At 45.5% G+C, this 13,889-nt stretch overlaps 1 protein-coding gene across 3 annotated transcripts in view; it reads left to right on the top strand.

Moving 5' to 3' along the window:
• The window catches only part of DLK2 (delta like non-canonical Notch ligand 2), a 217,385-nt gene that overhangs the window by 190,933 nt on the left and 12,563 nt on the right, over window positions 1-13,889 (top strand). For all 3 annotated transcript variants that reach the window (XM_078647437.1, XM_078647435.1, XM_078647436.1), the window contains exons 3-5: window positions 4,259-4,322; window positions 5,483-5,613; window positions 8,437-8,581. In XM_078647437.1, the coding sequence (XP_078503563.1) occupies window positions 4,259-4,322; window positions 5,483-5,613; window positions 8,437-8,581 (340 nt within the window). The remainder of the gene's footprint in view (window positions 1-4,258; window positions 4,323-5,482; window positions 5,614-8,436; window positions 8,582-13,889) is intronic.

Below are 13,889 nucleotides of genomic sequence, written 5' to 3'. Positions count from 1 at the left end.
TTATGATGCAGCAGCAAACCACTGAGCTCCTTACAGCATCCTTGTCTCAACCTTTAACACATAACTGTTAAAAAGAATGTAGAAACCCAGGTAGAATTTATATAAAACAGAAATGCTGTCTAGGGCCAGCTACTCACACCCACATTCCTTCCTAGCCGCAGGTGGGGCTGGTACTGAAATACATCATAAGGGTCTTCTGTGTAAGCCACATAGATGTCACAACGGTCATGGTGGGTCTCAACCAGGCTTTGCTTCTTCAGATCAGCAAAGGCAAAAAATAACAAAAAGTGCTTTGCTTTTTTTAGTGCTGCAGTTACAACTGAACTTATTTGTGACTCAACTTTTTGGAAACACTCCTTTCCTCCTTCCAAGTCCGTTGCGTGGGCCAAGGCAAGTGTGAACCAAACTTTCCCGGGATTAGTACTGTACCCAATCGGAATCCGATATGGATAGAAAGCTGTGGTTTGGTCTCCACTAGGTTCTAATAACCCTCACTACTCAATCCTGCTCTCAAAGTTAATGCTGGGATTGAGAGCTGGCCTCCTTGTTTCTGCTCTTGTGTCTCTGCACACAGCCAACAATTCTTCACATGCAACAGCACTGTAATCTTGGCCATCCTTCCTGGAGATTGCATTATTAGGTAGGGTTCACTTCTGCCAACAGGTTGTTGGTGCACATTGTCAGCCCTTCTTTGCATTGAGAGAGCCCAAAAGATGGGCCTAATTAGTTGGAGGCATAGAAGAGGTCAAATGTCGCTCCAAAAAGACAAGTGTAGAAAAAACACATGCATGATTGCAAAAATTCCTACATGCCGTGTTGGACAGAAGGGTTCTTCACAAGCGGGCTCGCAGGAGTCTTAATCTCAATAACATGGCTGTGCAAAGGGTAAATGATTTGGCAGATGGACCAATGAAGAGCTGTGCATGTGATCCAGGTACATTCTGTGACCATCTCGAAGTCTTGTACGTAAGACGGCTGGTATAAGCGAGAACTGCTTCCGAACTGATGGTAACCGAATGACTGTGAAATTCGTGGTAACTTAAAATGGTTTTGCGGAGGATGGGGCGAATACTGTTGATTAAACCAATTCTAACGCTAGTGCGATATTGGTGAGAACTGGATAGGTGATTAGTGTCTACTTGTAGCTGAGGCAAAGATTGTTGACAGTGGTTCCATGCCAGAGGATCTTTAACCCCTATGTATGGCTTCGATAAACCATGCACACACGGCAGAGGAGGTAGGGTGGTGAATGGCATTGATCTGGAAGGTCACGAGCAGGAATTGGATTGTGGGGTTACACCGGCTGTTCACATAGTGGCTGAATAGGGTGACCAGACAGTGGCAAGAGCAATGTTCAGAAGTTTATCGCAATCATCTATAGTGATTTACCTGCTTCTCTATGGATGGAACTGCGGCCATGTGCTGAAAAATAGTGCTAGGGTGTGAGCTTAATCATAGTTGTCCAGGGTCATGAACCATTAGTACCTTCATCAACTTCTTGACTGACTCCTTGAGCAGGAACCTCAAATACTTTGAATAAGAAAACATTCTTGTACCCTATTGTATTGCAGTGAGGTCTTATTCCCAAGCCGTAGCCATCGTCAGATTTACTAAAGACAAAAGGGTGATATTCACAAAGAAGCGGCAGTGAGAGGTGTCAGCCTCCTTGGCTTCAGCCTTCTTGGCTTAACGCCTCTCATCGCCACTTTGGAAACGCCAGGCTGCACCCTATTCACAAACGCAGCCTGGCGTTTACCCCGTCGACGTGGCTAAATCTCACGACTTCACACCAGAACAGGCACCCTTGCACCAGAGCACATGGGTTTCTGCGAGCAGGGAGGTTTGTTAATGCACAGGAAGGTGTCCCTTCCTGTACATTAACAAACCGAAAATGCCATTTTGCTTTTTCCTTGTGTGCTGCTACATGCAGCACACATGGAAAATGAAAAAACAAGGAAAAATTAAGGTTTCTCCTTGTTTAGCCACATTAAGACCTGATTTTTCTAGGTCTTAAGTTTGCCGCTGCCACCTATTATCGCCGCCCTTGATAATAGGCGGTAGCGTCAAACCAATGGGTGTTGCGGTGGTACGCCCACCGCAACACCCACTGCACGCACCCTTTCACGCTAAGTTTAGTGTTAAAGGAGCCCTATCCCCAAGGCAGCGTTAAGCCACTTAATCTCCTGTGTTCTGGAACTCCTTGCCTTTTTCCTTCAGGACGACAGTGTCTTATTTGGAGTTTCTCAGCACGTTGAAAACTTTCTTGTTCTCACAGGCTTTTGTGTCCTAAATTAACATCCTCATTGTTTCCCTTTAAGGTCTTGTCCCCTCAGCGCCAAGAAACCGCTAGGTATACGAGCGCTTAATAAAACACTTTCAATTTCAATTTCTGGCTTTAAGCCACGTTAAGTGCGTTAACGCTGACTTGAGTATAGGGCTCTGGCCCTATCACCATGGGAAATAAAAAAAATTGACGTTCCCGTGGCTATAGGGGCTTGAGAATATGCCCCAAAGGGTAGTAAGACTGATCTAATGGCCTTCAAATTGAGAGTGTTCATGAAGAGAAGGGGGCTTCTTCATTTATTTGTATACGTTAGGGCATTTTGTAAAGTCAGTCAAAATACTTTATTCGGCTGCAAAGACCATAAAAGTACACATGACATGCATAATAACACAATAAGTTAGCAATAGGGTAACATTTTCATTCGAATTCAAAACATTGATCACAAATATCAAATTTCCATAAACCTCTACTGCACATTTTGTAAAGTGTTGTGTAGCCATTATATAAACCTAGAGCACTATTTTTGTTTATAGCGATACACTGAAATAGAGGAAATCTGGGAGAAAAAGAGTTTGATACCTCGTAACGGTAAACTAATTCAATGTTCTTTCACCATTGTATGTATTTTATTATTCATTGACATCACAGACTAGCATACATAGGTTCGTTTTCAACTGTTTCCTGAACCAGTTTTGGTTAAGGACTGGTGTGTGAAAGGAAGGGCTACATCAAAGAATAGCCTCATATTTCTTACTGTTGTGAACGATGATTCGGTGATTACCAGGGCTCGAGTCGGGGTACTACGCGGGTGGACGGCATCCCCCCACTTATTTTACCGGGGGAACGCCGTCCCCCCCTGCCAAACAGCTGGAATTCACTCTTTGGCCTCTGGGACGAGGAGCTCGGCACCTTTCGTGACGTCACTTCCTGTTGTGACGTCTTTTCCGGTGACAGCGTCCCCCCACTTCTTTTTTTACGACTTGTGCCCTGGTGATTACTCTGTGGACCTGTCGAAAGGTAATCAGTTAGTTGCTCCAGTGACTAGTGTCTCAGTTGGGACTCCATTCATGTTGAGAATCTTGTCCTTCACCCAGAATAATACAAACTACAAGCACAAGGTGATGTTGTGTGAGCTGTCTAACTGAAGTGGATTTGTGTATCATCTGCATACATCAATATTCTTAAAGTATGAAACTTTTATTTTTAAATTAGCAATTCCTAGTGGGCCACAAATCTATGTACCTCATGAATATTAATGAGGTAGGTCGCAATTTGGGATGCATTAGAAATGACAGCCATCACAAGGATGGTGGCCTGCTAAATTAGCATATCTCCATGTCTGTGATTGTTTTTTAAAGAAAGCTTTTTTATTAATGCAATTCATTTTTTTTAAAAAAGACAAGTTTAATTTCAATTTTTTATGAGTAATCAGTGGTCCAATATTTCACAAAGGGGAAGAGATCCCTTGAGGAGGTGGTAAAAGATGAATGCTTTGCGAATGGAATTCAGTTGTAAAATATTAATACATAACACTACGATTCGATATTTGGAAGGGACACACTAAACACACTCATTCCAAATACCGAATTGATATTATGTCGCAATTCCAAATTGCGATTTGAGGGTTGTATATCAGAAAATACATTTTCGTGATCACAACCGGCCCGAAGAATCAGGCTATTTTGTGACCTGATAAAATGCTTTGTAAATCTGGCCCTAAGTTAATTTTAGTTCTTCTCTGCTAACGTCTCACCCACCCCTGAGTGAGTCCACCTAGTATGTGTGTTTTACATCACCGACCCCATGAGGTGTGGGATAAATTGGTTCGCCTTTTGGTAGACCTTTGCGCACAACAGAGCCTTCGCCCACCGCAAAGGCACCCATTTTGCAACCAAAATGAATTATACCATTACTTAATAGAGTTCACACCTTCTAAAATCTGTCGTAACATCGTGCCCACTCTGATTTTTGCAGGTGACGGATGCAGTACCCTCTGTGATCTGGCCCACGGACATTGTGACGAGGACGACAAGTGCAGGTATGGCATCGTTTTCTTCATTTAACCTGGCGAATTCCTCTTCAGCCAGCAACGATGAGTGCTTAGAGAGAGCAAGAGTGGAATGTTTGCGCCTGTGGAATAGACAGTTCTAAAATGATGAGATGGCCACTCTCTGCTGCAGAAGGTGTGGTGGGATGTGATGTGACTGCTAAGGGTGAGTGATTATGAACATTGTAAGGCCTGCCGATGGTAATGATGTTCAGAGTTACATTTTTATTGAGTGATCATCTCAGCAAAGAAGGCCTTCACACTCCTCCTATGCCAGGACTTATACAGCCACCAAATAAAATACATTTGATATTGGTGGCCATTGCAAGAGGAAAACCAGACTAAACGTTCCAACTCTTGCATTGGAGTCTTGGATTGCCTGCTGGTTGCCTAAGCTTCATGATATCCTGACCTCTTCTTCCTATAACTTGTAGGAACTCAGGCCCCATAGCTTGACAAACCCCTTCAAACATTAAGGGTGTGTCAGGTGTTGGACCTGGGTGACTTCAGTATTGGGTTATGCCTGGGAATCATGGGTGGAATGCTTGATTTATTCTCAGCCGATATTGATTATTCTGGGTCGCAATCCACTACATCATGTTTTTGCGTACTATACCACTCCTCTTGGGCCAGCCTTATTTCAATCCTCTTTGTTACTGCTCCAATAAGAACAATACATCCCAAACCGCTAGGCCTCATCCCTCTGAACATGAATGTACCCTGACACTGACTGGTTTCCGCCTCGTTAGGGCGTCATCAATGAGTGGCTTATTGTGCAGCAACCATGAGTCAAAAGTCTAGGCATGCTACTTGCACAAATGGCACCTCGCTGGGGAAAGCAGAAAAGTGATGGGTTGAAAGCTTGAATTATTGTCAACCACTGGTGATTACTTTGTACTAGTTGTGCCTAATGCCATTTTTTAGTTGCAGAACAGTCAGTCAGTTATTTAAGTTCTTCTTGGTTGCACTTTTTGCAAACTGTACTTCTGCTTGCTCACATCCAGCACCTCATCCCTCCTGTTTCATTGGCCTGTTTCTTCGTGATGAGAGCTAGACTGCATGGTTTGTTGTGCTCTGGTTTGCTTTAGTTATTGTTGATAAGATGCTGCCCAGGGTTGAAGGGCTTTGCTGATGTCTCTGTTCTTTTCCAGTTGTGACCCAGGCTGGGAAGGCGAGCATTGCGAGAACTGTGTCCGAATGCCGGGTTGCGTGCATGGAGCGTGTCACCAGCCCTGGCAGTGCATGTGTCTGGCTGGCTGGGCTGGAAAGTTCTGTGACCGAGGTAGGTTCCATCTGCAGAAGCTTGGTTTGCCAAATGTTTATCGCTGCTTGTGTTCGAAGGGTGACAAACTTCTTGTGTACATAAGTCACTGATGGTGCCTCACCCTGTTCTTATCCTCATCTACACCTCCTTAGAAACTTCCATGTATATCACAGCTACAACGGCATTGGCTTGTGGTCACTTCCCAACACACTGATGAATTCATACTTGGATCCCTAAAACTCTGCCTGTCTGTCTTTCCCTGGAGTTCCATGATGATTATCCCTAGCTGACCCATGCTTCATTCTTCATTCAGCCATTCAGCAAAAAGCTATAGTTGGGGTTCAGGAAGATGTACGGATAGTATTCAACCGTCCACACCTACAGTAGTTATATCACTAATAGGGCAGACACTTTTATGTCTAGGATTATCATAGAACAGAGAACATACAGTTGCCAATCACAAGATGGCAGCCAAGAAAAATGCATTGTTGACGAGAGCAGCCATTTAAAAAAAGTGGATTGCACGGACTGATGTACGGAAACTCATGATGTTACTAAAGGTTATGTAAATAAACACAGAGTGAATACATTTTAACCCCTTCCATGCTGGTGACGAACCCCAGCCGTCACGCTCCACGGTGCTCGTGTGCGGATGACGGCTGGGGTTCGTCACAGCCCCGTCCTGTTCGTTCCGCGGCCGCACACGGGGGGAATCGCGGCCGCACGGAAGGGGCTAACTGACGTGTTCTGCTTGGCCACTTTTTGGGAACACTTCCAAGAGACAAATATGTTGTGCTTATGATGTACAAACAGTGAAAAGGAAAATGAAATGCACTGTCAAGTAGTTTCAAGGTTAAGAATGCAGGACATTCACACTAGTTTACTATTGTGATTCACACACAACAATTTCTAGAGTAATGAATGTAGCTTATTGAGTCAAAGGAGTTCAAGAGGGCTCAAATATGTTTCAGTGTGAAGCAGTCAGCTTGAGTGAGCCAATTAACAAAGAGATCTGTGATAGGGTTAATTTTGTAAGATGGAGAGGAAGTGAGTGATTATGAGTGATATGGAACTTCTTGTATTGGACTGAACAGCAAATGTTCTAGAGCCAGAGCCTCATAATGACACTGGCAGCAACATCTGGATAATACTTCCCAGGACATTGCAACACGGTGCTGCAGGTCAGGACAGATGTTTGTGAGTGTTATTTGCTTGTGAACAGTGCTGAAACAAGCAGCTTCTTGCAGATGCTGCTGCTGAGTCTGTTCTTTAGCAGTAATCTACTCATTGTAATGACTGCTTCCAGTCTGAATAATGGTACATACAGCCAAGTCAGCATTCATGACACTCTGAGGAAGGTTTACTGAGATTTTGCACCGTGGTTGCATCACAAAAGTGACGTAAAACGGGGCGAAATCTTTTTTTCCTAATTTACTTTCCAGCAATAAACTTGCTAAGCGCTGGAAATAACGTAATAGTAATGCGGAGCAGCACATAGTGCTGCTTTGCATTACTTTGCGGCATGGGGGCGTGCCAAGGGTGGTGCATGGGCGTTCCCATGCAACCACCCAAGGTTTCTCACGCTAAAACCAATTTACTAAATACAGTAGATTGGATTTAGCGTGAGAAAACTGCGCTCTTTTAAACTAGGCTCAAGGAAGGAGAAATGCTTTCCTTTCTCCTTCCTTTTCCGACTTTGCATGTGGGCTGCACTGTGCAGCACACATGCAAAGTGGGAAAAGCTTTCCCTCGTGTCTAGACATAGTATTTTGTACAGGAATGTTTCCCTTCCTGTACAAAACCTATGCTCGAATTCCACGCACACCCTAGCGCTATGGCGCTAAGGTGGTGCGTGGCACACGGCAGCTATCATCAGCACCGGAGCAAGAGAGAGGGGAGGAGAGAGCCATAAGTTTGAAAATATGGCGCTCGCCTGCTCCTTCCCTGTCGCGCAATGCAGCACAGCCTCATGGTAGACTGTGCTGCGTTGCGTTGAGATTTGGTTTGATCTCCCCCTTAGTGGCATGTATACTTGGATTTCACGCTATACAGGGCAGCAAGCTAAGGTGCTGCACTGCATTGCATGAAAGGGTGACAGCAGAAATGTCAACTAAGATATGGTGCATTTCAGCTGTCTCCTATTGCTGGCGCACTGTGTGCAGCCTAGCACCAGTGTGGGCACCCTTGCACCATGATGCAAGGGGGCCTGTGTTACAGGCAGCAATGTTTTTGTGCACCAAAAAAGTGGCACATTGACGACGCAAAATGTTAGTAAATCCTCCCTTCATTGTTTGTCCATATTATACTCCCAGAGTTTAGGAGCTCTTATAGCTTCCCTCCAAATAGCAGCTGCCATTTATGTATTACAGAACTAGACGTATTCAGGTTCTGAATGTTCATATATGGATCTGTGGCTGGGGTGTAGCTGCTTTTATCAAGCTTCAATTTGTTGCTGTGCTGTATAGCCTTAGGTATGAATTTGGGGTGCATCCAACCTTAATTGGTGTTTGCGTTGCGGAGGTTTCGTAGCGCTTTTGAATTTTCCACGATTCTGTTAAAGTTAGAAAGTAAGAGAATGCTATGCCCTATAATGTGCTTCCTCAGTCGAATCTTATGTACACACATTCCTAGAACATATTGTGGATTCTAATGTTGTTGATCTTCCAACATACGTGTTACTGTGCACCCCTTTCAGTGGCCAGAGAAATTGCCACCCAGCCATAGTAAATATTACCCATGTGCTTGTCTCTCCCTTCCTCCTCCATGCCACACCCAATGTAAATTGCAGATGCCATCACCTTCCATGACTTTTGACTAGAGTCTTTGCCTCTTTTTTCGTAGATGTCCAGATCTGCGTTCACCAGAACCCGTGTCAGAATGGGGCCGAGTGCATCGATGATCCGGAGGGAGAGTACTCCTGTGTGTGTCCAGAGGGCTTCCACGGAAAGCACTGCGAACAGAAGACCGGACCATGCGAGCGAGCTGGGTAAGAGGCAGTTCTACCAGACTCTTGGGCAATGCAGTGTGGTTGAGTGAAGGCGTTGGACAATATGGGACTCAGCTTCCTCGGATCTCAGCATGTGATGCATCTAGTCATGCTAAAGAGGTGGAAGTGCTGGAGAGAAGGTGGGTGGTGGTGGCACATGTAGGTGAGGAGAGAAGATCCGGCTCACAATCCCACCATGCACTGCAGGGAAGGTAGGTGGGGTGTACGGAGTCATCGATGGAGGTGGTGGAGTCAACTGACCCACTGAGCACCATAGACTGAAGGAAGTATTCAGTGGTTATGGAATTATTTTCAGAGTGAAGGAGCAGACATCAGTGTTACGTCACAGAGGTGATAGGGATGGTGAAAAGCTCACTCCTCATACAATGAACAAGTGTAGCAAATGAGCCATGCCCGTTCACCAGTAGAATGATAAGGGTTTCGTATGTGACCAGTCGTTTTCTATTGTTGCAGCTACTAAATGGCACCCTCTCCGTCCTGCTCCTAGGGCCCTACCCAAGTTACTAAAGTTTAGATAAGCCTTAAAAAGAGGGCTTTTCCTTCGCTAGATGGGACTAGGACCTTTGTTCTCATCTAAGGTTTCCACATTGGGTGTGTGTAGTGTTTTAGTGCCAAATGTCTTGTGGTGAATGTTGCACTTTATAAAACTCTAAAAATAAAGAAAGAAAAATAAACAAGTCATAACAAATGAGCAGTTATTTGCCTTGTAATGCCTACTTTGGGTCAGGGATCAGGCACTTTTTTATTCCTCAATAGACTAACCACATTAGCGCCTTGACACCTTTGGGCATTTGTTTGCACTTTATAAATTGCCAAATGAATCAATCAAATTGGCACAAGGTGAGCTCTTGGCCTTTAGACTAGCAGGGCATGTGAATGTCTGTCTGCACCTGGTAGAGACCAAGTCTGGGATGAAAATAGTATCCACGTAGGTCTGAGCTGCTGCCTGGAAGCCCTGGCTCCTGGGCCATCTTCCCAGGCACTTCCTCCAGAACACCAACTAGCCCTGAATTTTAGATTGACAGCAAGGGCAGCTTTTGGAACCCTGAGTGCAGTCCTTTCAACTTTTCCCAAGATGAGAGTGTTTATAATAATTTCCCTGACCCTCCCTTGTGCAAGCTGTTGGACCTGGGCTGGACAGTGTATCCAAGGCCCCTTAGTAGACCCAAAGATCCATGTGTCTGAGATGGCTTTACATGATGAGTGGTTTTGGTGCTTCAAACCTGTAGAAACTGACAGCTAACTTTATGACCTCATCAGCTCCGTGTTGCTGCGGTTCTGGTGATGACTTCGTCTTTCCTGCAAACGCTGAACTCTTTCGAAGGAAAGAGGCAAGTCCTAAGGAGTGTTCTCATTCAGTCCCCTCAAGCTGAATCATAGACTTTTAGGTCCCATTTATGTGAGCAACTAGTCATTTCTACCAGACATATAGGTGGTGACTTGTTTGCCCCAAATGTTTGCAAGCAGCACCATGGAGGCACCTTACTTTATTTGCCCTTCTTCCACCATGGTATAGAGTGGGGCAAGTTCTTTCTCATAATTGTATTAGGTCTATCCACGAAGCGTGTGCTGTCCACCATTCGGAGAAGGGCAAGTTGAACAGGAGTCAGAGAAGTGCCATTAGGAAAAAGTAATGTAAAAAGCACCCTACAACCATTTCTGCCAATTACAGCCCACTGGTAGTGAATTCCCTTCTGCTGTCATGAAGGCAGGTCGCATATATTCCCCGGGCTGCTATCATTGTAGGGATGAAGGACCATTTGTAGTCATCTGCAGTTAGTGTGATGCATGCCGTAAAGAAGAGACACACGCTTACCCTTGTCCCAGTATTTAGGTATTACATTTTATATAGCAATACTAATGTGCACCTTACACAAGGACTGCGGAGAACAGTTTAGATGATGATGAACTGTCACAGACATGGTAGCGTAAGTGTCAGAATGGAGCTTGGTACACCTGTTGTCAGGTGATTCAATGGCGTTATACATCTTGGTAAAGAAATAGGGGGTATTTGTAGGGGTGTGAACGGGGAGCATTTGAGTGACAGTAGCTGTGGATGTTGACCACTTGAGGAAATATGTTTTGTGAGTATTTTTCTTGAAGGCAAAAAGACCAGCAGCACCGCAGAGGTGATGTGGTTAGATCCTATAGGCGGGACGACTCTGAACTAGCGGCCTTGTATGTAGCTGAGATTGTGTCCCGAGAGGATCAGGAGGAGGATAGCAGTGGATCAGTGGGTAAGTGAAGGCAAAGAGAGCTGAGCTTGTCTGCCAGGCACAGCAATTCCCTAGCTTGAAGGTCCTTGTAATAAATACATTCAATTGAGCTTGGAATTTGATGGGGAGTGAGCGAAGCTGTTGGAGACAGCAGGAGATGCTTCCATTGTCTGAGGCCCGCTTTGGAATCGGAGGCAGAGGGAGCCTTCAGTAATCCAGGAGAGTGCCAGGGCATGGGTGCCATTCCTGGAGCCAGCTGTGGAATTGAGGATTCACTGTGTTCTCAAAGACTCACTGCATCATAGCGCCGTAGGCCCTGGCCTAGCTTAGGTTAGGTCACGGGGCAACCTCTTGAAAATGGTCAGGCCAAATTTTCACTACTAACCACACACAGCTCTGGAGATTCAGCTCATCAGACTCCCCCCACCCCCCCATGGCCTTCATAGATAGTTCACTCAATCGTGGAAATCGTGTATGTTGTAGCTTTGGCTCTCATTGAGTTGTCTATCTGATAAGTGGTCAATCAACATATCACCGGTCAACCAATAGCCAGTCAAGCTCTACGTTGTTTGTTCCCGCAGTGCATCTTTCACAAAAAGGCAATCCAGGCAAGATAAGCATGACGAGCCAGTTGCCTGAAAGACTGTCAAGTTCCAACAACAGAAGACTTTTGGCTTATTTACAGGTTGGGCAAAGTGGAAGTCCAGTGTGGAATTCTGCTCTGCTGGATCACAGAAGTCCCAGAAACCTGCGAAAACTCTGTCCCCGTTCCCGCCCAGCCTTTCTACGGCAACGGAGCATCATGCAGTGCTCGCCTCTGCCAGGGCACATTTTCTGCTTCCCTCCATGCACCCTAATCCTGCTACCTTCTAGCACTGCCCTGCACAGAAGCCACTGAATCCAAAATCCCCTGCTTAGAGCAGGTAGTAAATGGGAGCGTTAAAACCCTCGGAAATGGGAGTACAGTGCAGACTTCTGCACAGGAATTCTGTTCCTGAACAGTATAGTTATTCCTCATTTCAGGGTTTAACTCATAATGGCTGGAATCCATGCGAGATACCAGCCTCTAACAATAATTCCACCCACCAGGAATCTCTCCATGGAATTCCGCCCTCCTTATAATTGGGCCCTTTTGTCTGCAAAGTCACACCAGAGGAAAAAAGCTTCCATTGCCAGACGTTGCCTGTGGCGTTGGCTCTGCTTCCCAGTTGAATAATTTCTGTTCTTGCCAGCTTATTCTTCAACATCCAAAGAGCCCAGCCCTCTAGCAACTACTCCCTAACAGAGGGTGCGGTGGTGCCCTGCCTTCTCCCTCTGGTGGGTGAATGGCAATTGTAAATGTATGAAGTTCACAGACTATTCTACTCATTTCAAGTCATTCTTGGTGGAAGTATCTGTAATGTGAACAGTATAATACATGCAACCATAGAGTAGTATTTACAGCTTGTAAATGAAAAGAGAAGCGTTAATTCATTTGAAGCCTTGGAGTCAAAAAGTCCTCAAGGAGATGACAGCAGTTTTAAAGCACTCAGTGGCCACAGGCATCCTACGAATGCAACTATCTAAACAAGGTCCTATATAGCCAAAAGAGACTTGTTGGACAGCCACATGGCATACTGTACATGAAGGATGGTAAGCATTGCTCTCTGCACACCAGACTGTAAACACAATCTTCAACCTGACTAAGCAGTTCTTATCCAGTATTATGGGTGTCTTTCATAGATTCACATGCCTGAATCATTCCCCGTCGTCGAGACGGGAGTCTCCGGTACATAGAAAAGCAATGTCCTATAGACATATATAGAGAAAAATAGGCCTAAGGGCCTCGCCTTAGTAGCCTATCTATGTCCTTTTGTAAAAAGGACCAAACTCCAGAAGGTAGCCAATCAGCTACCACCTCCCTCTAGAACCTTCCTGTCAGGAGCCTCAGTCTCTCAGATTTTCTACCGCACGTTGTGCTAGAGAGTCTCCACCTGAGTTCTCCTCAGGTTTCCTTGTTTAAACTCTTTTCTTGACAGAAATTGGATATTTTCTTCATAAATCTACCTTGGCTGATCAACAGAAGAAGGGTCTCTTCAGAGCTTGCTCTTCTTGTGGTAAGAAAAGGCTCCACGTCGATGATAAGCATGAAACCTGCTTATACTGTCTTTATCCGGACCATTCACCAAAGGAATGTAGAATTTGTAGAACATTCTCTACAAAAACTCTAAAAGAGAGAGAAGGACAGCTGTTCCTCTGGTTGAACAGGCTGAAAACCAGAGACAACCTGGAGTCTTCAGAGGACGGTGAGATAGCTTCTGTTTCCTCTAAATTATCCTTGAAGAGGCCAAGGGTTGCTTCCCCTAGCCCTACAGACGTTCCTCCTAAAAAGACTGTCAAGAAGTCTACAGAGGCAAAATCCACAACGTCTGACAAGGAGGCTCCTGCCTTCAGGAAGCCTGCGCCGTCGTCGACGACGACTTCGTCGACTCTTTCCTCAGCGCTGAAGAAGACTGTGTCTCCAGTCTATGTTTCGACGACGGCGTCGTCAGTCTTCTCTTCGACGACGACGACTACTCCATCGTCGACGGCGGTTAAGCCTGTGTCGTCGATTATCCTCATTAAAAAGCCATCAACGACGATAAAGATTTCGTCGATAACGTCAACGACGACATCAGCGTCGACGACAAAGCCAAAACCGTCGACGAAGACATCGACGACGATGAAGACACCGACGACAACGAAGACACCGTCTACGAGCGCACCGTCGACGAAGGTACCGCCGACGAAGGTACCGTCGACGAAAGCGCCAACGACGACGATTGATATTCAGTCGACGACGACACCGTCGACGACGTCATCGTCGACACTATGGAAACAATCGGAGCTGATTTCTCCGTCGTTAGCTGCCATTCAGCCGTCTACGATTCCACCGACGAAGAAGGGCACGAAAAAGTCAATAACACCAGACTTAACGTCTCCCAGTAGGGTGCAAAAGTTGCCCCCATCTTATCTACTGCAGGACGAGGACTCAGACGAAGACTAGTAAGGACAGGCCACCAGTCCTTCAGATCTAATAGTGAAGTGCCAAA

The sequence above is a fragment of the Lissotriton helveticus genome, chromosome 6 (assembly GCF_964261635.1).
Source record: "Lissotriton helveticus chromosome 6, aLisHel1.1, whole genome shotgun sequence".
In the NCBI taxonomy this organism is placed as follows: Eukaryota; Metazoa; Chordata; class Amphibia; order Caudata; family Salamandridae; genus Lissotriton; species Lissotriton helveticus.
Note: the sequence above shows the minus strand (reverse complement) of the source record. Positions and strands in the feature narration are given on the sequence as shown.